The 25,999-nt window shown below is 33.6% G+C and overlaps 2 protein-coding genes across 7 annotated transcripts; one reads left to right on the top strand and one right to left on the bottom strand.

The window, feature by feature from the left end:
• Positions 1-290: 290 nt before the first annotated feature.
• LOC105337474 (nuclear pore complex protein Nup98-Nup96) lies at positions 291-18,244 on the bottom strand. Of its 6 annotated transcripts, none has more exons than XM_034444982.2 (38): positions 18,214-18,244; positions 15,728-15,809; positions 15,445-15,483; positions 15,153-15,338; positions 14,902-15,036; positions 14,668-14,757; positions 14,315-14,548; positions 13,795-14,000; positions 13,556-13,654; positions 13,238-13,427; positions 12,965-13,102; positions 12,790-12,844; positions 12,563-12,674; positions 12,308-12,451; positions 11,959-12,158; positions 11,626-11,815; positions 11,270-11,474; positions 11,004-11,143; positions 10,281-10,394; positions 10,039-10,122; positions 8,047-8,236; positions 7,754-7,888; positions 7,238-7,369; positions 6,478-6,780; positions 6,196-6,326; positions 5,700-5,844; positions 4,915-4,995; positions 4,693-4,808; positions 4,405-4,584; positions 4,163-4,299; positions 3,780-4,043; positions 3,349-3,510; positions 3,048-3,171; positions 2,782-2,905; positions 2,475-2,632; positions 2,273-2,367; positions 1,834-1,920; positions 291-769 (listed from the first exon to the last, which is right to left on the bottom strand). In XM_034444982.2, exons 2-38 carry the CDS (start codon positions 15,771-15,773, stop codon positions 664-666), a joined length of 5,277 nt encoding a protein of 1,758 aa, XP_034300873.2. In that variant the 5' UTR covers positions 15,774-15,809; positions 18,214-18,244; the 3' UTR covers positions 291-663. The 6 variants fall into 6 exon arrangements, with proteins under 6 accessions (XP_034300873.2, XP_065932981.1, XP_034300870.2 ...); XM_066076909.1 differs by having other exon boundaries at positions 15,728-15,806; XM_034444979.2 differs by lacking the exon at positions 18,214-18,244 and adding an exon at positions 16,652-16,801.
• A 480-nt stretch (positions 18,245-18,724) lies between these two features.
• On the top strand, positions 18,725-24,917 carry LOC105320966 (sorting nexin-5). The gene is made up of 14 exons (XM_011419120.4): positions 18,725-18,943; positions 19,424-19,636; positions 20,017-20,115; positions 20,480-20,610; positions 20,818-20,893; positions 21,185-21,268; positions 21,386-21,460; positions 21,796-21,826; positions 21,932-22,016; positions 22,132-22,171; positions 22,494-22,580; positions 22,758-22,847; positions 22,949-23,014; positions 23,531-24,917. The coding sequence occupies exons 1-14, from the start codon at positions 18,938-18,940 to the stop codon at positions 23,687-23,689; spliced, it is 1,242 nt and encodes a 413-aa protein (XP_011417422.3). The 5' UTR covers positions 18,725-18,937; the 3' UTR covers positions 23,690-24,917.
• The last annotated feature ends 1,082 nt before the right edge of the window (positions 24,918-25,999 follow it).

Raw genomic sequence — 25,999 nt, 5'->3', positions numbered from 1 at the left:
TTTAGCCAATATTAAAAGTGATGGGAACTGATTCCATTTTGTATTCTACCATAGCAATGCATTCCAGGTGTTTTTCTGTGCTTTGCTTAAAAGTCCACAGAATTTGCAACTGGGTATTTATGAAATAGAAAAAATACACAGATATAAATTTTGTATGTTAAACGTGAACCCAAATAGCAGACATGGCTTGAAAAATTAGCTTCCTACACTTCCTTTTCATTCTCATTATATATTTAAACCCTAGATTATAACTAAAACTGATAAGCTAAAAGAAAAATCCATCAAAAGAATTTCATTCATTTTTTTTTATTTTATCAATACAAACAATAACATTCATACATGTAAATATTCACAACATTCAGCTGTTCTGTGATTTAATGAAGTGCTTTCAATTTCCATTGACATTTTGAAAGTCATGAGTACCGGTAATTCTCCCTATTTCTCATAAACAATATCACTTCTCTCCCATTTCCACAACACCTGACACTCAATTCTTCTATACCTTCAATGAACAAACATTCTGAACATAGGGGAATTGATAAAATCTGCAACAGCACATGTTCTCATACAAAGAACAGGCATTCATCCCTTTGGAGTACAGTTTGCACATAGATTCAAGATGAGTTTGACTGTTTAAATTACTTAAAAGTCTTTCTTTTCAGTTTATAGCCTTAAATAACTGGCTGAGAAATTGCGAGTCAAACTGCTCAGTTCCTGCAGTCTGTAATCTTCTGGCATTGGTAACTGTCCTATGTAGGGTGCCATTAATCTGTTAAAAAAATAAGCTTATAACTATATTCATTTACTGGCAATAAGTTTATTACAGTATACTGTATAAAGGGAAATATTTGAGTTTCATTTTCACCCCCTTTGCTCTTGATGTCAGCAGGCAAATTTAAAACTGGGCAAATTCAAAACATTTTATAAATAACTGTGTATTAAATCAGATAGTGTTTATATTTCTAACCATGTTCGGGTGAATTTAGTCATGATGTTGAAGGGCCAAAAAAAAAATGCACAGCAAAAATAACCCAGTATACAGATCAAGATGTACAGAATATGCTAATTTTTACACGAATCATGTTACAAAACAAGTGAAAAGCTGTCAATGTGACAGCAAACCGGGTTTTCATTTATGTGAACTGTATCCATAATCCATGTCAACTCGTATCCAGTGAAATGGAGTACCCTATATGCAATATTTTGCGAAAAAATTATTAAGTTCAAAAGCTGGTAATTTTTTCATAAATTATCGGAAATCAAAATCCTAGCAATATGCACACCTCTGATATATGTATAATTGATCTGCAAAAAAAACCAACTTCCTATCTTGAAAACTGTAGGGGGAGTTATCCGTACAATGAGGGTACCCTATATGCAATATTTTGCCAAAAAATTACTAAGTTCAAAAGCTGCTATTTTTTTCATAAATTATCGGAAATCAAAATCCTAGCAATATGCACACCTCTGATATATATATGTTCAAATGATCTGCAAAAGAACAACTTCCTATCTTGAAAACTGTAGGAGGAGTTATCCGTACAACGAGGGTACCCTTTTGGCAGCCGCCCGCCATTTTCACCATTTTAATAACTGGATTTTTCCATTAGAAAACCCGGTTAAAAAAGACAATATGTAGGTGTTTACCTGACAGAGAGGTCTTGATCTCCTTGTAAATTAAGAATGGTGTGGAAGAGAACAGACAGTCTCTTAGATAATATAAGATATGTAGGTGTTTACCTGACAGAGAGGTCTTGATCTCCTTGTAAATTAAGTATGGTGTGGAAGAGAACAGACAGTCTCTTAGATAATGTAAGATATGTAGGCGTTTACCTGACAGAGAGGTCTTGATCTCCTTGTAAATTAAGTATGGTGTGGAAGAGAACAGACAGTCTCTTAGATATCTCCGACTGGCACAGCCTACAAAATACACCTCTATAATCTTCATTTCAATTCATTTGTCTCTGTAAACAACATTTCTTAGAAATTCTTGATACCATGGGAAAAATAATGTACTGGTACAATGCAACAAAGCTTGAAACAAATTACTTAATAATTTTGAAATATTTCTGTCATTTCATTTTCATAATTATTTTATATTCAAAATTGTTGAGTTTAGAGAAATCTGAGAAATAAGACATTACAAGCACAGATTTAAATATACTGGCAAACATTCAAAATATGAATATATTAGTAGTAAATTTGATGTTGGGGAATAACTGTCACTGACTTTGACTTGTAAGTCAACTACAGGTACATGTATATAACTTACCTGTCTCTGGATTGGTAACAAGGTAAATTAGATATTCTGTCACATAATGATGTAATGTCTGTCCGTAAACTATCAACAGCTACACCTCTTCCATGCTAAAATAAAGAGAGTAAATCATATACATGTACACATATATATATTTATAATTAGCTGCAAGTGACCTTAGGAAAAGAAAATCAATAGTACGTGACTTGAGTTTTACCTCATTTCTCTCGATGTCTAGTTTTATTTGTTCCAGTTTGCTGACCAGTGTGATGTAATCCAGTAACACCTGACCCCCAGCCGACCAGTCCACGATCTGCTTACACCTGTCATGTGGGGCCAACTCCACCAGAAATCGATGCAGGTAGCCATGATTTTCTACAAGTAAAAAATAAACTTCCATTTCGCTATAACTCTACTAATCAAGTTAAAAATGCCAACTACCGTATATAACCTTAATAACTTACACTGAAGTATCAGTTTTTTTGATGAAACAATAATAAAAGGAAGGATGAATTCCAACTCACCATTAATAATGGCGTCTGATGACAAATGGCACAGCAAGACTTTATGACACTCATTCCATCGCTTTGAGTTCAGCAAGTGAACGGCTTCAGCATGGTGATTTCTATCATTCCGAGCTTTCAGAGCCTTTGAAACAAATCATATATTTTGAATTCAGTGTTTACATTAAAACTATAAATGAACACATTGCAAAATGTCACCTCTTCATTATTTGTAGGCACAGCTACCGCAGATTTGACGGCTGTTTATAACTTTATAAGATTCTAACCTTTGCGTAGTGAATCCATTCGACTGGTACACCAAGCTTTTCTCTAACAAAGACTTCCTGTTCATTGAACTCTTCCTCTACCGAGACATATCTGTGTAACAGATCTCGCGTCCTCCACTCTCGACTACAGAAAAAAAATCAAATTACAAAATGTTAAAGAAACATGAAGAGGCAAGAGAATAAACATAACAATTTTAAAATGAGTACTTTTCATTATATCAGTAATCCCAATTCAGTAGATTTTTTTATCCTTAAAATATCAGCAGATATTTGAACAAAGTGTAAATGCTTTTTCTCTCACCTTCTTCTGTCTTCCAGATGTAGGACTACAAAGACCGCCCACTCCCACATTCCTATGGACTCGAGCTGAGCGGCGAAGCTGAGGTGTAGACAGGTGGTGTTGTAGGCCGACAGATGGCGATACTGGGCCTGCACTGACTGGAGTACCTGCAGCAGGTGCCAGCTACAACAAACAGCCAAATCTTAATTCAATTCACTTTAATTATTGACAATTACCACATCATCATAAACATGAACATTAACAACATAAAACCATACACAGATTTAAAGCATATATAAAGTAACAAACATGAGTTCACAAAATATAAAACTATATCGGAAAATAAATCATCAGCAAAAAGTTTATCTATCATTTATACCAAGTGGTTTTATACCTCATGACCACACTGTACAAAATATTATTCATATCAGTCTAAAATTTCACCAACAAACCTCAGTCTATAGTCCATGTGATTTGCAGTTGAAGATCTAGGATTAAAAAGACTTTCAAGGGCATAGGTCCTTTCAGAGTATAACTTGAGCAAATGGTATGCAGTATCTCGGATATTTTCTGTGTCCCCCATTTGATCCTCCTCTAGATATGGTGGCAATGGAGGGCTACAATACATCCCCAAGGGTGAATCTCCACTACAACCCATTTCATACTCCTCCAGAGCTTTGGTGATCTGGGCTGGTGCAGTTGGAGGGCACATGTACCTAAAATGTTCACATTCATCTCACAGAATACACACACATACCTATATGAAAGCATAAATCTGTTAAAAAATTGCGCAAAAAAATTGAACCTTCAAGTACACTTTAAATTAATAACACACCATAAATGAAGTGCAAAAGCCCTCTTCCAGTCCAAGTCCATACAAGTGTTGACGACAGATTGAGGAGTCTGCCACACCATACGACCAGCAAGGAGAACGTACAGCTTTAGTCTCAGCTCCTCTATAAACTTGTAGGCCTATCAAACAGAAGGCTGTATCAGAATACATCTCACATTCTTTATAACAACTGTACATTTTTCATTAAATCACATGTAGCATATGCTGACAGTGCCATTACTCACCCCTAACTCGGCCCATTCATTGAGCTGCATATCCAGTAAATGTTTGGGATAGGGACTACCCATGCACTGTGAGAGGACCAATGCCAGCCGTGTGTCCCCACTCTTCTGGGACAGGCTGCAGGCTGCTGCTACCTGTCTACCTGTCAGGTGAGCAAATAAAGCAGGTAGGTGATTCTTTCCCTGCAATGAATAATAAAAAAAAATTGCACAGGTATATAGGAGACAAAACATCTAAATCATTTACATTAGCACACAATTTTTTATCAATTCAAACAGAAATATCCAGACCTTGTATTTGGCTTCATGAATCTCTTTTTGGATTTTGTCACTGGCTGTAGAAGAAAGCCACCTAGAAACTGCCTCTCTCCTAGCATTCTGTAGCTCATAGTTATTCACAATGTCATCTGAAACACAATGCAAACTTCCATGTAATTCAAATGTTACCTGTTTATGTCAATCATGAAAACTGGCAATACCTACACATGTAACTCAATAAATCTTAATACCTACCTGGTAGCGTTCCAAACAAAGCAGCACACAGGTTCCAGATTGTTTCTGCGTAGCTAACACTGGCATGGTCTGGATGTCCCTCTGGAAAAAACAAAACACTGCATTCAAGCACTTAAAGGGGCATGGTCACGATTTTGGTCAAAAATTATTTTTTCGATTTTAACGTTTACAATGCTCCAGTAAGGCATTTTTAATAGGCAAACAAAATTTGAGTGTCATTTGATGAGTCATAAGCAAGTAAACAAAGCGTTTGTTTACATTTTGAATGTTGAAGTAAAAATTCCAGTTTAAGACCTAAAATAAATGTGTTAATCGTAACAAACTGTTTATTTATGTTTAAAATGAATAATAAGATAGACAAACCAGCTTTAAAAAGATTTTTTACTGGTATATCGAACCTATGTAAACAAAAACAGGGCACAAGCCTTGTTTACATGACGAAGAATTGTAAGCCCTGTATCTTGCTTAAAACTCAACGACTGGCACCCAAATTTCATTTGATCATTAGAAATGCATTCATAAAGCATTGCAAATAATAAAAACAGAAAAATAAAATTTAACCCAAATCGTGACCATGCCCCTTTAACCTATTGTAATGGGTAAAAAATCTGAATATTTTTTAGGACATTAGTCCAAACAGCTAATAGAAATTATTCATGCAAATAATGTGAAGTACAATGTATGTACACATTTATATCCACTGCATAAGTTAATAAGGTTTCCTGGTCCTTGTATTGAAGAACCAGAATAGCAGATAGAGCTTTGCAGCAGTTATGTCCCTTTACCTGTATCGTTTTTGTCCTGCTTGATGCGCTCCACTATGTGCTGTAGGGACACCTCCCCATCCCTGGGGGCAAAGACAGGACACCCCTCCTCCACATCTCTCCCTGCATGTTCCAGCTGAATGGACAGCAACTCTTCGTGGTTACGCTGAAACAAAATACAAGTATAGTTACTGTGGAATCATTAGAATTCGTGGTGGCTCAATATTCATGGGTAACCCTCACACACGAATTTACACCCTTGACGAAAACTAATGATAATAGATTTAGTTTTCATACTGAAACTAAAAACCGACTAATCCACAAAATTACATACCCACGAATAAGCAAAATACTGACAGTCCACAAAAATTGGCCCCCACGAAATTAAATGATTCCACAGTATTACACATCCATTTCTTAGTGTAGATAGCTTTGGCTGTAACTTTATATCCTTTTATGTATATCAGAATAACCCAATTATTTTCAACAAAGTGTATGAAAGGATAACATATCTTACCACTACTATTGGGTCATCTGGTTGGAAGTAAGATGTCACATTTAGCTTCTCTAGAGCAACATTCCAATTTGTTTGGCCAATTTTCCTTTTTCTTGAACCTGATAACATGGAGAAAGAAGTTTCTTCTGCTCCTAAAAATACACAGAAACAAAAATACTTGTATGTACTTTATGCAAATTGCATGAAAAGGATGATTTTATGATCTTATGCTTTTGACAGAATCTTATTTAACAACAAAATCACAACAAATTTTTCTAAGAATATAAAACTATCATATTTTACCTGTGCTTCTGTCAGTGACAGTTAACCCAGCATGAGCAAGTGTCCACCCTGGGCCCCACCCTACACGGAATGACCGCCCATGGATTAGACCTGCATCCCAGATCACATTCTGCTTATCATACATGTTGGATTTGTTGAACTCTGGGATAGCCCTGGCAATCCGTGATCCAACAATCCTCCGAGGAAGATCATCTGACTTCATCCCGCTTGGAATGGGCAGGTGTTCATCCACTGGAGGCATCTGATATTTAGACTTAACCGGCCGGATTGGCTCGGGGGTCACTATCCGAGGGGGAAAAGCTCCTGTAGTTTCCAAAAACTCAATTTTAATTCAATATCTGGTTTAAACCGAACACTAATGTTAATACATGTATACCGGTAAATATCAATCGCATAGAAGTGTTAGTCAAGTTTCATATCTAAGAAACTTACATTTGTTATTCAAAAGCATTAACTCTTACATCTATCCTCCCTGACATTATATAAGACAAAATTTACTCCATATTAAAAAAATTCTCAAAAAACTAAACTTATTTATTTCACAGCGATTAATAAACAAGTTTTACAACTTATATAAATATCTCTCACTGGCATAGATGTTAGCCTGAAGGGAATATTATTTGGGAGAAAGCTGGAGTACCCAGAGAAAACTCACCAAGTGTCCAAGCATACCTTTTCACAAACAGCCACTGTCGACCACTTCTCAATTTTTTTTAATACAGACTGTAAAAATTTAAATGTCTTAATTTTAAAAACCTACCCCTTTCTTTTTCAATATTGGCACTTTTTGGAACACTGGAAAGCTTTACAGGCGACATAAAAGAATTCTTGTAGGCAGAACTAAACATGCTTGGTCCTCGCTTTCCCTCTAGACGAGTTGAACTCAATACATCTGTCAAAACAACAATCCTACATTACACACACCGAGTAATGTACATGCATCAGCCTACCATTAATAAACATGTATACTGCAGATATCAAATCAGCAAATTATAATGAAATAGGGTGTTCATAACAGTGTGTAAGCATATAATTTACAAAATAGTATGGTACAATACATGAATGACTTATGTTTCATTTGTTCAGTTCATTGTTTATATGGAAATGTCAAAGTCAAAATAGCTTGGTTTTTATAAGAATTTGTTAACATAATTTACAATATGGTATAGTGTAATGAAGTGTAAACTATGTACCAGTTGTTTAACCGGTTGTACACATGGAAGACATACACCAGTTCTTTCTTTTTAATTAGAACCAATGTAATCCGTTACTTTACCTGGCTGCTGTGGTACATCCTCCTCGTGGAAGAAGGAGGCCTTCATGACCTGCATGTTCTGGGCACTGACTCCCATACTCTGGGCGAGGCGATGGGAGGAAGGCTGCTCCTCCATCTCCTCCTCGTATCCCTCACCTAAATATGTTGATATTATGCTATACTGATTATACCGGTATGTGTTCCTCACAATTTTCCTGTTCTATAGCAATATTCACACACATCCAAAGCATGAAACTATGTACTGTATATATTATAATTTTCTTCAAGCCCCACCCTTGTTGCACTAGTTGTACCTGAGTAGTCCTCAACCATGCTATCGGGGGCCGTCTCCTGTGATATATCAGGGAGACCCTCGATATCATCGTCTGTCATAGGTACAGTCGTGTCCTGGGGCTGTGGAGCAGGTGCTTCTCTCACTGAGGATGCAGGAGGTTTCCTCTCCCCTTCCAATGTAGGTCCAGACTTAATCGTCTTTTGCAATTTCTGTTAAGATTAATTACAAATTTACAATACAACTGTTAGTAAAAATATTCGCTTTATTTTGTAACTGAAAATCTAACCAATAAATGATATGTAACCCATTGACATAGTATATGTAATACACATATTGAATTAAGTATTGCAAAGAATTCATCAATGGAGTTGTTTTCATTGCCAAACAATATAAAGTATCGGTACAAATTTAGTAAATGTTCTTTATATTGATGCATATAAAACTTCAATGTACAATTCATAGAAAAAATCATTTTCACAAAAGTTGTTTGCATGGTGAAAACCTTTAATACAAGTGTAACATAATAATTATCATATTTACAGCGTACATTTACATATAAAACTTTTTATAAAACATTTTACTTTAGCAAAATTATTAAGTACATGCAAATAGAGTTACATAAAATCAGAAAAATCTTCTACACTTGAAATATCCTGGTTCTTTGTACAGGATTTTTGCTCTTCTTATAACATCCAATTTGACAAGACCTGGTCTTGCAGCTTTAACCCGATAGCCTCAAGGCCTTAAAAAATCACTGCATTTACCAAACATACCCGTCATTTGACTTATATTAACCATCTAGCCAACTCAATTATTTTGCTGTTTAAAAAAATCAGTTGTATATCTATAAAGTATCATCAGGTAGGTGTCTTCCTGGGATCTTCATTTTTCAGCATGTTTTTCTGTAGATGACGTCACTTTCAATGTCATTTATAATATGACATATAGCATGATATTTTAACCTCTATGTACCACGAAAAGGAAACAAAATTCCTCAACTGATTTTATATCCATGTTTATTGACTTATTTCCAAGTTATTTCAAAAAGCAAATTAAAAATAGTACATTAACATTCATGTTTTAAATCCCATAACAGTTTTAACTTTAACAAAATGTTCTTTATAGATAAAAATTCAGTATTTGTATGCAATATGGTAAAACACATAAAATACTGTTAAGGGATTTAAGAAAAAATATATCAGAAATACTATATAAATGTATGTAGATTCATCCATTAATTTCTAAATGACAACGAACCTTTTAACTAATTTTACATTATTTTCAAAAGAAAAAGATTTGATGAATCCACAAATACATAAACGTAATAGAAATACATTATACTGACATAACATCAACAGTGTATGTACAAGTTAATCTCACAAGCAGTGAAAAAAAACCCCAATGAAAGACATTATCATTAAAACTCAGTAAAATATACAAGATTTTTATGACAATCTACTTCTTGCATCAATTATATTTATTAACAAAGACTGATGCAGTCAGTTAAAAATATTTACAAAACTGAATAATAAATCACATCAAAGCAAGTGGTATACAGTAGCATGCATCCATGTACATCACAGTATGAATCATAATGTGTTATATATGTAAAAGTGGTGCTTATAATGATTAACATCTAACATTCGGGAAAACTTGACAAACACGAAATTATAACATTTTTTTAAACCAACAATACTGCCCTCTGATATGAGTCAAAATATTTACAACAATAATGACAGTTTACTCAATAAATTAAGAAAATTTGCAAAATGTGTCACAATGTTAATGCATATTTCATGACCTTTGTGGCATAAGCTCAACTACATGACATTTTAATTACAAGTATGCAGAAGTTCAACGGTTTTTATTCACAAAACACACAAAGACTTTGGTATTCCAAATTTCTGTCCATTAAAATATTTTCCCCCGAGATCCAGAGATAACCATCCATTGTGGGTGGATCCACTGGTCCTGTGGGGTGGAGAACTCTTTAGTATGAGGAGGTACTAACCTGACTCGTTGCCTTCATTTGAGCAAGGGCAGACAAGTCTTCCTCGTCACTCTCCTCCAAACCATACTTTGTAAAATGTTTCACCTATATAAAAAAAAATAATGGAAAAATTCATTCAATTTTACAAATACATGTACATTTTCATGACATTTCATCTAAAAAGCATGAAACAAAAACCCGAAAAAATTTAATCAGAAACAAGATTTCATTATAAAGTTTAGGAAATTTCTTTCCCACAGTACCTCAAACACCCATGAGCCAGTTTCTGGTCGATAGTCCAAGAACCTGCCACCAATGCGAGCTGTAATTTCTTCCATTTTTTCATGGTATCCTAAGGTCTTTAATCTCTCTGGATCCTATAATGAAGAAAATAAACAAGCCGTAAGATTAAAATACTTTTTAATTTATTTAAGGTCAAGATCTCGTAAATGATTCCAGACTGTCATTTTGGTGCTAGAACCATTATGACGTCATAATTGATTTGATGAATCTTTTCCCGTATTTTACGGCTTTAAAGGAATTATGTAGAAAATTAAACAATATTTTGACATTCTATATTTAATCATGGGAAAAGTAATCCCGGTACCTATATTCAATTTGACATCATTTTAAAGAGGAGGTCAAGAGCTTGTATAATGCCGTTTTTGGAGAGACTGTAGGCAGTCTAGATATATTTCATTAGTCAAAAATTGACAAATCTCCAAGATTTGTTACTTTTATCCTTCAAATTTCATAGAAAATGGTTGTTTAAAACATGAATTCTCATCATGTATACTAAAAATTTAAGCCCCAGTACACCCAATGAAACAAAGATATTGTTATAAAGCATAATGTAAAGAATTTATGTCTTGAATTTCATAAATCTGTAGGCACCTTTCATTTACTAGATCTTGACCTTAAATCCATGTTATTCGCATGTACATATAGCATCATTATCTGAACGACCACTCCTTTAATAAGCTGACCTTAATGTAGGATCGAGTTGTTTTATCTGTGGGCCACACACAGTCTAGGGTGATCTCTGCCTTCCTGTTCAACTCCTCACCCTCGGGTGGCTTGTTATCATCATCTGGGTACACGATGACCTCCTTACGTCGAATATGCACTGTACAAATATAAAAGGTCATGACCATAATGATGGATCCTCACAAATTTCAAGCTATGAAAAGTACAATGTACATGTAATTCTAATTTATAATTTGCTCATAATTTACCGATAACTTTGTCTTACCAATTTCATCCAGATTGAGGTTGGCTACATTGATCTGTCCGGGGAAGAATATGCTTCCGTATCCCTCCCTCCCCACAGTAAAGCCATCCACAAAACAGTCTCCATTCTCATCCACTAGCTCACAAAGCTCCTCCACTGAGGGTATTGTGTAGTACCCAGGACGAGTCAGGACTATACCTGCCAAGTTAGGTGGTGGAGGTGTGGTCTACCAAAAAAAATCATTATCCATCAAAGTTCACGTGAGAAGACATTTCCAGTTAAAAAACATGCATGCACATATTTTTCTACTTGTACAAAATAAACAACTGAAATTAAATTGTTTATGTTCCATTAATTTAAATTCAGAAATAACTTACAGGTCTCTCGATGCTTTCATCTACTGTTTGATTCAGACTGAGATCCGTGTCATCCGGAGATTTAGATGTTATAGGAACTCGTTTATGAACATTCAATTGCGATATTGTGTCGTCAAAGTTTTCTGACATAGGTTTTGATGGAATGTGGACCTCAGGAATTCTCTGCTCTTTCTCTAGTCTGTCATGCAAGCTAAAAAAAAAAAAGGAAAAATTGAGAACTTAAGACAGCCTTTATTGAAAGTGAGTAAACATAGGTGAAGATCAATCCTGAATTTCATGCTATTTATTTTTAACTATAAGAATATCAATTAATGACAGCAAACTGAGTCTTACAATGAGTTCCCATTCTGTGTGAGGTCAGCTTCATTAACGCTGTGATTCTCTGACTCTCCCAACACTGATGAGGCACGGCTAGGTGAACTGGAGTTGGAGCTACCTTTTCGGATCACCAGCTTCTTGATGCTCTTCTTTGGCATGAAGCTTTCATTTCCACCACTAAAGTCATCATCTTCCAAGCCCTCAAAAATGTGGTTCTACAAAACATAGCACAGGAACAATTAAATGTCAGCTGATTTGAAATTCTTATGATTTTATTTTCTTGTACATGTATAAACATACACTTAAGCTTTATCTATATCTGAGTTGATTAAATCAAACACATGTAATATAAATTTGGACGTACCTTTGAGCCATTGAGCATGTTGTGCAATGATTTGGGTTTCATTTTGGCTGTGGGTCTGGAGCTGACTTTATACTGATTGGACAGAACAGCTTTCTGGGCCAAGGGGTTTGTCGGTTTCAAGATTTCTTCCCTTTTCTTGTCACTCTGAAATGGAAATCATAAATCTCAATATCTGTCAAGAAATCATGGAGATAAATTATCTACATGGTCATTTTAACACCTTGATGACAAATTCATTATATAACTGGTACTTACTGGCTTCAGATTCCAAAACAATGGGGAATCACTGTATGGGGAGCTAGCCAGAGCCATCAACTGCTGTTTGATTTGAATCTCATTGGGAACTGCTGCTGCTTGAGGGGCAGCTCTGTCAAAGAAAGAGGTATGCTTGTAAAAACGGTTCTACACAATTTATTTCTTCTGAATACAAATGAATGAGTATCAAATTTCCAATCCTTCATTTTGCCACTAAAAGTACTTACGAGCTTAAGGTTGTTGAAGCGCCACCTTGAGACAAACTTGTACTCATACCAAAGCCTAATAAAAAAAAAAAAAAGAATAGACAAGCATGTAGTTCAAAGCTTTGGACAACAAATTTTATTAGCTTTTTTTTCTTAACACATCATGTATCTTTAGAAACTTTATATGCCTGATTACCTGGTCCAAATCCTGTGCCGATTCCTGTACTGGCACCAAATGGTTTACTGAGGCTAAACCCAGAAGTCTGGCCTAAGTTAAAGGTACTGGTGCCTCCAAATGGTGGAGGCTTAGCTCCAAACCCTCCTGTGCTGGTTCCTGTAATTTAACATTGAATACACGTAATTTTAATTATCTGTGTATATTATATAATAACAGGCATCTAAAGTTATTGATTAAAAGAATTAGACATGGTTTAATTTTTAAGAGAAAAATAAGAGTTTTAGTCCATACCTCCTATTCCAGCAGTACTTCCAAAGGAAAATCCACTGGTCGTTCCAAAGCTGGTGGGCTGGGATGTGCTTCCAAAGAGGCTGGGTCCTGTGGTTGGTTTGGCAAACAAATTGTTGGCAGGTGCTCCAAAACCACTGGCCGCAGTGGTGGTGGTTCCAAATGCTGGCTTTGAGTTAAACAGACTTGAACCCTGTAAATGACAATAGGAGATGTTCAATTCAGGTGTTATATAATTTCAGCCTGTATAGTTTACAAAATACTTAAATATAATATGGTAGTTTCATATCAAGTAGTACATTTACATATACAAATACTCACTGCAGTGCTAGTACTTCCAAAGCCACCAAATCCCCCAAATCCTGCACTTGTTCCCCCAAAGCCTGCAGCCTGGGTAGTTGGTGTAGAACCAAAGAGAGGCTGCAATAAATATAAAAAACAACTTTGTTAAAAAATGCACTTCCCCACAAATTCCACAAATTTAACCAGAGTCATGTGTTCTCAATTGCAAGTAAATAGTACTGGAAGCCATGTTTACAAGCTACATTACATATGTGTACCTTATTTTGAGTTGGTTGGCCAAACAAACTTGGAGTTGATGTTGTGGTGCCAAAGCCAGAGAAGCCCGATGTTCCGGTGGCAGTTGAAGCTCCAAACAAAGGTTTGCTTTGTCCAAATAAACTTGTACTTTGTTGTTGTGGCTGTTGTGGCTGTTGCTGTTGTCCAAACAAAGATGTACCAGTTGAGGCTGGAGTTGGATTAAATGCTGAAAATAATTAGATACACATGTAAATATTGTATATACACTGTAGATATTCCAGAAAATCTGTAAGGAAATGTTTAATTTCAACTGATCATTTATGTCAATAAATGAAATAAAGCAAGGAAATCAATTTATTACTTATTAATTACAAATTTATTAGATCATAAATTTATGCAATGATTTTAAACACTAAAATTTCATATAGTTATAAATTTTAGTGTTAGCTAGAGTCAAAAAGTATCTTTACTTAATTATATAGCTGTCATTAATGTGGTCACTGCTGTTTTATCAACACAATGTAACTAAAGGAGACTTACTTCCAGAAGCTGACGGGGTTGCAAACCCAGTAGTAGCCTGTTTCCCTTTGCGATTTGACAAATAGTCTTCAACTCGGAGCTCCTCTAGACTTTTGCTTTGGTACTCTTTCATTGCGGTGATGCACTGATGCCGTGTATTGATGTTTGTGCTGACTCCATTCTTGACCATTGTATCTTGGCTGGTGGGAGGGTTGAACTTGACAGTCGTTCCATTTGGAGCTGTCTGAACAAAACCTGTAACAGCAAATGTAAAACTCATTCAATAATTCATACATTTCTCCTTTGCTGTATATATACATATACATGTAAATCAAATAAACATGAACAAATGAAATCATGCTTAAGAAAATTACCTGCACTAGCACCTGGGTTACCAAAAAGAGTTGATGTTTGTTGACTTCCTCCAAACATTCCTGCAGATGTTGAAGGGTTCGTACCAAATCCTTAAAAAAAATGATTAACAAATTGAAATTCTTCACCAAAAATATAATCATTCAATATCAAAATTACTGATAAAAATGCATCTGTTAGGTTGGGACTGTTTGATAGGTTTGGACTGTTGGATTTTCAATACATGTACAGATTACCTCCAAATCCTGGAGTTTTGGCTCCAAAACTTGTGCTGGACACAGGTGAGGCAAACAACCCCCCTGTTGTCTGTGCCGTGCTCTGCTGACCAAACATACTGCCTCCAGGGTTGGGGGCAGGTGTAGCACCAAATGCTGAAACACAAATATAATTAGTATTATAATTCATCTCAACAATGTTAAACTCAAACAATATTTGTTAGCAATTTTTTCTTATTTCTCCTTTAGTATGTAAATAAGTATTTACTCACTAAACCCTGATGACTGGGTGCTGCCAAAGGCCCCTCCTGTGCTCTGCTGGCCAAACAAGCCTGCTGTCTGAGATGTGCTCTGCTGACCAAATAAGCTGGTGCCTCCTGTGTTTGGGGTCTGGGAACCAAATGCTGGCGTTCCTCCAAATGTTTTATTGCCTGCAGTTCCAAATGTTGATGTGTTCCCTGGAAGATAGAAGTTGGTTAAATTTATTTTATTTAAATAACTGTCATTAAAAAATAAAACACCTTAATTTACAATACAGCTGATTCAAACAAAAGTTTATCTTACCTGCTCCAAAAGGGGTTGTAGAACTTGCACCAAATGTAGCTTAAAGATGAGATAAATGTTATAATTATCTTTGTGTTAGAATTTTATTCATTATCATTATATATTTTTCCTTATATTTTTTTGTTCCTATTATCCCAAATCTAAATACAACACCACTTCTTATCAGGTGTTGATACCATTATCATTAATATTTCATGGAACAAACAATTTGCACGAAGAATTTAGATGAGTTGTACATGATCAAAGATTAAGATATAACAATGTATATATTATATTCTATTACCATTGCCAGATCCAAAAGAAAATCCTGTTGGTTTTGCACCAAACATTTTTCTTTCTTTGTTACTCCTGAATTAAAAACTCTACTGAAAAAAAAAGAACAAAAAACATTTAGACAACAAAATTTTTGTTGCAAAACCCCTAGTCCTACATTAAATGTCATTGAAGAGTTGAGTTATCGTAATTAACATGAATAACATCACTTTTTAAAATGCTTAACAATGTTCAATATGCATTTAAAATCAAATGATGCGTACATGTATGTTAAAATATTTTGAAAGATTGCTGATTAAATTTTAAGAATGCTTATATGCCAAATTATTTACAACACATCACATTAAATGTGGGAATTATATTCATTAACAGCAGATCTTTCATAAGAATTCTCTTCCTGCTACTAGTTATGAGGCAGTTACCTTGAAGAGGTCTATAGACTTCATTACATTAATTGTATAAGAAATGGTTTTATGGGAAAAAACTGTAAGAAAGTTGTAGATCTTGTGTCCATACCTTTTGCATATTACACATGAATACAACAAACGCATGTTCAAATAAATTACAAAGAAAACAGTTATAAATGATACATATATAGGACATTCATAGCTATGATAAGCTATCTAAATCCTATTCACATACAAAGGCTACGCAGTGACAACAGAAGGTAACTAATTAAATTTGGGCAGTTTGAAGGATCCCATGGATTCAAATAAACATCAAATTTGTTCAACATTAACTAGAATTCAATAAAAATGTTCATATTTGATCAGACAAAACGTATAGACCTAAAACCAACCTTATTTTGACCGAGCAAAATGTTAAAAATCTAACATAAGGGATTTTTAGATTTTGAACTCTGGTTTCGATTTACGCACAGAACTTGTGCGCTGTAAACATCATCTGTAAACTAACTCCAATCAGTCTTGCTTACCACTATATATAGATTTTCATTGTTGTGATCGAGTTTACTCTGGATAATACAAGAAATACTCGTGGATGATATCACATTCTAAGTTTACAACATGGCGTCATAGAGGAGCGCGGACTTTACGCGCATGTAAAAAATAAACCGATTCCGCGATTTGTTCCGAATAAAACATACGACGTGACATGCATATACATGTAGTTAATATATTTATAAAGCAGTTGATATATGATAAGCCATTTCATTAAGAATAACAGTTGTTACAATTGTTTTCTCTTTATTTAATCATAACGTATGTGTCTTGGTACTTTTAGAAAGCAAATGAAAAATTTACGAAGAAATATATAGGGGCCTATCTCCTAATTATCACAGGGGCTTGGTTGTTGGATAGTGAATTTCCTAATTATTACTTTTTTTAATGTACATTGAATACACTTTTTTAACATGACTGAAACGGGGGGTTTCAGTGAATTTATTTATTGCAATACACAGAAATACACATAAGATTACCAATTTTAATCATTTTTTTCTTCGGGAACAAATATTTAGGAAATTCACGATCCAACAACCAAGCCCCTGGCCTATTATATAGTAAATAAATGCAAAAAATTATTCGAAATATTCATTTTTGGTATATCATGGTGTTATTTTATATAATACATCGTCTTGAATGTACGATCATTCAATAGTTCCCAAATTCATTGACCGTTTATTATTCCAAGGCAATGACCAAACGTGCAAACCCCTCTAACATAATTTGGGCCGACTGTATTTTTTTTACCAAAAAAAAGAATGCGTGTTTTTCAATTCTTATAGATCTAAAAATCGCAGACCGGTAAAAGGATCACTTGGAAACATACATGCATATTAATCATATTTACTTATAACTTCCCCGAGATGTTTTATAGAATTGATACATATATACAGTATTATTCCAACTCACAACTTTGTGCATATTTTTTTTTTTATCATAGCAGAAATTTTATTTAACAAAAGTTTCGTTTTTCTGATTTCTGTCAACTCCTTCAAAATGTTCTTATTCTTCTAAAAATCATATCTTTAACTACGCATGATCATAGGCAATTTATTTGTTATTTATTGTCATTGAAATTATAACGTTACACACTTGAAATTATTTTCCAGGGTTTTTTATTTTGTGTGTGTGATCTGCTGGGTTAATGATGATCAGGAAATATTTAGAACGTTAATTATACACATCACAAATGCAAATAGTTTTACCACTTCCCTATATTATAGAAGTATGCATGGGTAATCTATATTAAAACTAATCATACTTTAAATAAAACGTACTTTCATATATATCAAAACATCAGAAAACGAAGTATTAAATTGATTAAAAACTTTTTTACCATTTTGTAAAAAGACTCACACAAATGAAATATGTTTCTAAAAATCGATTCATAATTTTATACACGTGTTATATAGTATATATAAGCGATCAATATTATTTGAAACATAATTAAACCAATTAATGACACGATATACCATATTATCAATTTCCTTTCAATTGATTGATACCATCTAGAAACATAGAAGCACATCCTTACCTTTTCTCTTAATCCCATTTTATTGTTACCGTTTGACTATTTTTAGAAAAGGGGGTTTTGAGAGAGACTATCAGAGAGAGAGAAAGAGAGAGAGAGCGAGAGAGATATTTCATAATATTTCGATCAGTCTGTTAAATAAAAAAAAGCACAGTATTCATTCAATAAAAAGGATGTAAGTAAGAGGTATATCATCATAGTTTTGAACATAAGCATATATATACATACTATCGTACGATACAGAATTTACTATAATATATGTAGACTTTTTTTATCAGCACGTGGTCTAAGTATACATTTTTACCACGTGGAAAAGTATAAGCAGGGACGTATATACTTAGTATATGCGTCCCTGGTATAAGTAATAGGGACGTATGTAAAAGTATACGCCCTGATCATTACAACCGGCAACAACGAAACAAATAATGATTTTACGTGAATCGTGATTAATAAGGATGCCTGATTTTCTATATTTAGCATAGGGGGATTCCAGTAAACACAAAAACAAAAAATATATGAACATTTCAATATTTTATGGTTTTAAGATCTTTATTAATTTGAAACAATTAAACGAATCATAGATACATATTCTTCGAATTTCACTTACGAAGTTTAAATATTATTTAAAATCTTTTTCGTGAAGTCCAGGATATTCAATACACACCGGAATCTTGTCCAAAGAGCTTTGGCTAATAGGATATAACTTCCGGTCCAAGCAGACCGCAAAATGAAGGTAAATAGTAAATCCTTTTATTCATGTCAATGTGGAATGATAGTAATTTTTATTTATGTGCACTAATAGATAATGATAACAAGAGCTGATAAATGTATATTATGACTTTTCGTGTTTTTAAATATTCTAGTTAACAAATAGAGTTATTGGTTTTTTTTTAAAATCTGTGCGACCTCAACCTTCATCTGTTCATGGGGTAACGCCCCCTCTTTGCTCAGCGTTTTCTTTGAATAAACATTTAGTCTTGCAGACACCGATATGTTTTGATTGATATATAAAGCGAACTTAAACGACTAAAAAATCTCCCTTATGTCATGAAAAATTACATAAATTTGGAGCTGCATGACGTGTACATATTTTATTTTCCTGTGTTTAATAAACTACTAGTATCATTTATCTAACATTTTCCATTCTTGGCTTGTCCTGCTATATTGTAGCCAGGGACAATGATTGTTCCTGTAATTTCTAGTATTTTGACAGGATCCAGAGACTAACATTAATGGTGAAGGAGACCCTTCCCTTGCCTCCTCTGAACAGAATTCAACAAAAGGAAATGATCATGAAGACACCTCTCAGGATTCAGTCTGGTCAAGTGTGCTCCAAAGAGGACCCTTTCAACCACTTTACTCAGTTAAAGTTCCTGATGCAGTGAAAAATGGAGATGTTTTGCAGTTTACAATACATGTAGTGAAGGTTAATATATAGACACCCCCCATATATTACTGCAGAATCATTTTCATTCGTGGGAAGCAAAATTTTTCCTGGCTCTGTGAGGACATAACTTCTTTGATAGAATGTTCAGGATAATTTTAATAAATATCGAACAAATGCTTGTATATACCTTCGTGGGAATGTAAATTCATGGGCTAGGGTTACCCAAGAAAGCAACAAACATTGGTCCCCCATGACCAATGATGATTCCACAGTAGATTGTGAAGAAGCTCATTGTGTCTTACAATGTCAAAAATATTGGACATCATGTTGCTTTATGAAATGAAGAGCAATAGGTGATTAAATTCTTTTCATATTGGTTAAGAAAGGAATAAAATGTTTGTCATTTGTTGTTTATACAGAAAGACAGTAAAGATTCAGATGAAATAGTTCGGGAGTATGATGATATAGAGTGGCTGCAACATTGCCTTATGACAGAAGATGGAGTTGTGGGCTGTATTGTAAGTTTGCTAGTCCCACTCTGCAAAACGTTTATTACAAATCATGTATGAATGATATTAATTATCAAAACAAATTAAGCACTTGTGATTGTAAGTATTAATTAACTGTAGTATGTGCACTTGAATTTGGAACAGCTGTTGTGTTGTATTCCACCCTTTATTTTTTTCCACAACAAGTATGAGCCAGAGTTAATGCCCCTATGCTCCTTATATGTGGAGCCAAATCAAAGATTCTCACTGTGTACCTCTAGCTTGCTATACATTTGTAGTACCTTTATTCTTAGCTAATACAAGTGATTATTTTGTGTAAAAAAAATTTTTACTGATTCACAAAGTGACCTAAACCTTTGATTTATTTGAGTAGATTCCACCTCTTCCCCCAAGACCAGAGTATGATGCCAAAGCTGCAGAATCAAAAACAAAGAAACAGCTGGGCAGTGATGCCAATGTTATCATGGCCGATGAGTTTCACAAAGACTGCAGGAATGTTGAGAGGTATGTCAAAGAAGTACCTTCTCTTGTTGTTACTTGTAAAAGATTTGCTGACTTTTTTATTGTTTGTAAGTATTAATCTATGACTTGATGATTATGAGAAATACAAAGATAATTTCTGTTGTGTAAATTTTTATTTACCATAACAAAAAGTGGAAACATGTATAATTTATTGAAACATAATTTAAGTTTACATTATTATCCTTGTAGGTACCTTAATATGGTGATTTCACATGAAGTGTTTGGAAAAAGTGAAATTCTGAAGAAATTTCTATGTGAAAAGGAGGTATTGTCTATTGATAGAGTGATGTTCCTCTATTTGATTTTACACATGAAAAATATACTCTTACCATTCTAGTAAAGTGGATAAATTCTAACACCAAAACCAGTTTAAGAATACCGGTACATGTACCGGTAATCCATTTACCAGCCAGTTACCAATTGTGAAGAAGCAATAAATAGTATTCTTTTGTATCTCAAAGATTTTCAAAGAGAAATTTTAAAACCAAAATATAGATTACAACTTACCGATAAGAATATTTTATTTTATTTTTCATATGTAATAGCTTTTTGATAGGCAGCTGTGAAGACCAAATTAAAGAAGAGCCTCTTTATGCGAGTCTCGCAGGCAGTGGATGAGGCACGGAAAGGCCAGCACAAGGCAAGAGTCACCAGTTTGTGTGCTTGTAACTTCTTTTAAAAAATGTTATCCTGTTATAGAAAATAACTCTACATCAAATATGACACATTTATAATAAAATGAAATTTATTATACTAGGACATTGATGAGTTTTTTCAAAAGCAGAGGGATTGGGCCACGAAATATACTGCCTGCATGAAGGAGACTTCTTTGGTAGGATGAAATTTTGTCAAAGAATTAATGTACATGTATGTAACACTATTTAAAACTTTGTAAAAAAAGAAATTCAACTAATGTACAACATTTTTTACATAAATACAATATTTGTCAAGGAATTATGACACAGTTTACTGTATAATATATAGTGATAATAATGTTAAGACATGTATCACAGATTGTTTATCATTCTTGCATATACACAAAGTTACAGTTTATACCAGAGTAACAAATGAAATAGGATATACAATGCATTTTAATAATGATTTACTAGCATACACTACTCCACCCCTAATTCGTCTCTGTAAAGAAAAAAAACATTTTCATTTTAGAATTTTAATAAGATGCTGTACTCACAAATGAGTAAGTAGAATTCGTTCTTATTATTTAGATGTTGAAATGTCATTTTGTCTAATTTTGGACAGCCTTTATATTTTGTTGTTGTTTATTTGTTGATATCTTTACAAGGATTAGCCAACTGCTATGGTCAACTCACTACCTCTATCAAAGAGAGCATTCCATATAAAGATGAAGTGCAGAGTGAAATCAATAAGTGAGTTTCTTCTCATATTGGAGAAATGAATATGCTGGCAAACATCATGTAATAATTGCTATCTTTATGAGGTGACCATATAATTACATGAAAGAAATTATTTTTTTTTTTTCAGATACTTAGTGGTTCTAAGCGAGGGAGTTGATAATGCAAAGGTTATTGATTTTTCTATAAATTCTCAGTTTGATTTTAACTGCCATTTTCAAATTCTCTGGTTATAAATGTACAATTATTCAGTAAAACTCGCTTACAATGAACACAATTATAACAAATTCATGTTTACAGCAAAGTTAATTTTATTTCCCTTTAATTATAAAGCATAAAAACTTGTTGGATATAACAAATTACTTTTATAATAACAAATCCAAATTACTTCATTTAAGAGTATACTTGCACTGATTGTAAGAAAATCCTTTCTAGCACCTGTTTTTTTCTGATTAGAGTGAAAAAATTAGTAATCATTTTTTATTTTTTCAGCATGGACTAGAGGTAATGTCTAGAAATGATGAGAAAACCTTGGGAGTTCATCTAGATCTCTATTCAAAGTACATGGAGTCTGTAAAGGTAGGTGTATTGGATTTCTATGTGCTCTCTCTCTCTCTCTCTCTCATGTCCTTTACCTTATACAGAAAAAAAGACGAAAATATATAGTCTGGATTTTTATATTTATGGCAGCTATATCTATAGAAAAATTCTTATATTTTATATATCTGTGGTATATACCGGGTAACTACTTTGCAGGAAATGTTATTCAGAAGGACTTGTTTGATGGTGTCGTATGAAGAGGCGAATAAGGCATTAGAAAAAGCCAAGCCAAATAAAAGAGAAGCAGTAAGACTGATATACTTATAGAATAATTCATTATGAAAAATCTTATTAAATGATTAAAATCGTTAGATATATTTATTGTTTATATTTAAATCCAAATTCAGGCAGAGGAGCACAAACAGAATATAGAAAAGGCATTTGAAGAATGCTCAGACAGTGCCAAACGAGAGGTAAAATGATACATGTATTTAGTTCATAAACAGAAAAGAAAGTATTGTGTACGAATGATGAGTGTCAAAATATGGTACTACATGTATGTACTAGTAAATGACATTATAGAAATTACATGTAGTTGAATTTGAATTGCGGTCAGAATGGACAATGAACTTGTAAGGTTGTACATGTTTATGCTTATAAAGGTTCTTCTATATAATACCAGTAAATAATGATCTCCACTAGCCAAGGATAAGGTTTCCTTGTAAGATATACCCTTGGATGTATATTTTATGAATAGTTTGCATAGATACTGACCATAGAGTCTATTTATTTTTAATGCTTGGAAGTCAGATGAGCCCTAAGTTTCTAAATTGTGTGCTTATGTATACCGGTATACCTCCCAGGACGATCCTCTGCATGTTTATACACTACCATACATGCATTCATATAAAAGTCCTTTAAAATAAATTTGTGCTGTTTTATGCATTTTTCATTTATATCTATTGAATACATTCTTTTCTTTCTTGTAGTTAAAGTCATTTAGGCAGCAAAGAATTCTAACCTTTGGAGAAGGATTGACCAACTTTGTAGAAGCTCAAATCAGAACGTCAAGGGACACAATCACTCTCTTATTACGAACCCTCAACACCATCAAATGTCCCACCGACAGCCCATCAACAGTAGAGTGATCTCACTTTAATCTTACTGTCATTCTAAAGAGAAAAAAGTTGGTTTTGTATTGTGATACATTGTGCCTTCTGGTTGAAAAACAGTGGAGATTGTGGTAAAATCATTTAAGCACAGTTTGGGTAACATAGAGATAAGTTAATTTGTGCATTTATGTTATCTTACATTATCTTAAATGTCAAAATTTTTTGGTTTTTGGTAAAATTTGCAATTCTAATGGACCAAAATGTTTGCATGGGAGTTATATTTGCCGAAATATAAAGTCACAAAATGTGTTATTCCTGTGTATTCTCACAGTCCCTTTTTTATAGAAACTATAAAAATAGCATGTTAATGAAAAAAAATTGTTAATAGTAAAATGAATAAAAATTTGCTCCCAAACAAAATCTCAATTTTACATTAACTACACTAGTTAGAGTTTTTGGACACTGCATTCTCTTGCCTCTTTGTTATTTTGTAAAATACTAACACGACTCTAATATTCACCTGAAATTATCACCCTATTGATTAAAACTTCAGCCAAAAGCAACTTTTACTTAATATTACGCAAAACCCTCTGCTCATTATTGAATTGAGTTAATATGTCTTCATGATTTTTATCTTGTCATGATAATTTGTGAGTGATGATTTTCATATGACATGAAATACATGTTCAGCACTAGTCTTTCTATACCCGAATGTAACAGTATATGAGAGGAACCTCTCTTTGATATTCCAACCAATTATGTATTTTTTGTGTGTTTTATATTGTGAAGATGAATTGTGTCCATTTGTATATTTTTACAAGCTTTTGAGAAACAGATTACATTTTTTGGTGGAAAAAAACAGAAATTTTAACAGAAGTTTTCATTTATATAGTTTTTGATAACTTTGTATACTATATTTTAAAGATAAAAGAAACCTGGTTGTAAGAATATAGCTGTTGCTATAAGATACATCAATTCATTTCATTTTGTTCATTGTATGTATGGTAAGAATAGCACACAAATTATTGATATTGATCACAAGTTTATTGATTATGAGAAAAATTGCTATCAAGGATGCAATTACTTTTTTATAGACAGATTTTTACTGTGATAAGAGTTGCATTCCTAAACCAATGTTAAGTCAAAGAATGTGCAATAATTTTCTATTGATTATTTGTTATTATTATTATTAAAATATACATTATTATATTTTATATATACATGTATATACTTGCATGGGGAATAAAAAATATAACCTACGGAATTACGCATATTTTATATATTTTTATCTTTGAAAAAAAAATTATGAGCTTTGTTGATTGGGGTAGAGTTATCTGGTATTTTCATTCTGATTCTAATTTCTTTAAACATTTCTAAAGTTAAATTCTCGCTGATCAGTGGTGTCTTTTGCAAAAGGAAATGCAATAGATTATTTTTTTGCTCACCCGGTCCACAGAGTAAGTAATTGATGCAAGCTTACCTGGCCCTGTGGGCCTCGTGATACCCTGTATTTGTACGGGTATAACAACATTTATGTGAACGAATAACGTTAATAAGACGTGTATTTTGTATGGTGTTTTTGACCCAAAAAATTCTGTCTTTGAAATCCAAATTATACAAATTCGAACCACTGTCCGTGTCTGCTTTTGATCAAATTTTAATCTGCTTCCTCCAACACAGCAGGTAAATGTACTATAGTCAATTTCTACTTTGCTTGACCTCGATGATCGGTGCTTTTAACGTATTCGGAAAGTAGAACCATTTTAACAAGGCCCTGAACTTTCAGTAGGACGTAACTATTTCTTGCGTCAAAACAAGTTATATTCACCGATTGCGTCTTTGCTCAAAAGCCAGACAAATCTTGTTTATTTCAAAGAGCACCGGCAGAGTGGCCTTCAATGAAATAGACAGGCCTACGTCACATTGCTGTTTGCAGAACTACCCAAAGTCCAAGATCTTGTAAAAATGGTTCTATTGATATTGAGTGTATTTTGAATCGGGTTATAAAAAAATGTTGATTACTATTCCTTTAATAGAACATACGTAATGTGTTGCTGCTGTCTTATTGTGTGTGGTGTATATATCATAACGCTCTAGAAACTGACCGTTGAAGATTAGAATCTACACGATCCCGTATAGATAGTTTATTGATTGGTCGAAACCTTTAGCAACCAAAGAAAAAAATCCCGGACTGCACGGAATAATCATGATGTTGTCAAGCTAAAATCATATTCGCATGGAATTTTATTGTTTTTAAAAATTGAAACTTTTAATCGACATTATCCAGTTCCAACCAGTTTGTCGATCGATCGAAATTTTCAGCAGCCAAAGAAAATCATGGACTTC

Source organism: Magallana gigas, chromosome 2 (genome assembly GCF_963853765.1).
Source record: "Magallana gigas chromosome 2, xbMagGiga1.1, whole genome shotgun sequence".
Lineage (NCBI taxonomy): Eukaryota > Metazoa > Mollusca > Bivalvia > Ostreida > Ostreidae > Magallana > Magallana gigas.
This window is presented reverse-complemented; position numbering and strand designations above follow the sequence as displayed.

Bases quoted from the DNA above. Each gene is read 5' to 3' on its own strand.
- LOC105337474 (XM_034444982.2), bottom strand. From the start codon at position 15,773: ATGTTTGGTGCAAAACCAACAGGATTTTCTTTTGGATCTGGCAATG. The intron at 12,675-12,789 runs GTAAGTACTTTT...TTTCTTTGACAG, and splicing joins GCTTCAACAACCTTAAGCTC to AGCTGCCCCTCAAGCAGCAG. The intron at 2,368-2,474 runs GTAAAACTCAAG...TCTTTATTTTAG, and splicing joins TAGACATCGAGAGAAATGAG to CATGGAAGAGGTGTAGCTGT.
- LOC105320966 (XM_011419120.4), top strand. The intron at 21,827-21,931 runs GTAAGTAGAATT...TATCTTTACAAG, and splicing joins GATGCTGTACTCACAAATGA to GATTAGCCAACTGCTATGGT. The intron at 22,172-22,493 runs GTTATTGATTTT...TTATTTTTTCAG, and splicing joins AGGGAGTTGATAATGCAAAG to CATGGACTAGAGGTAATGTC.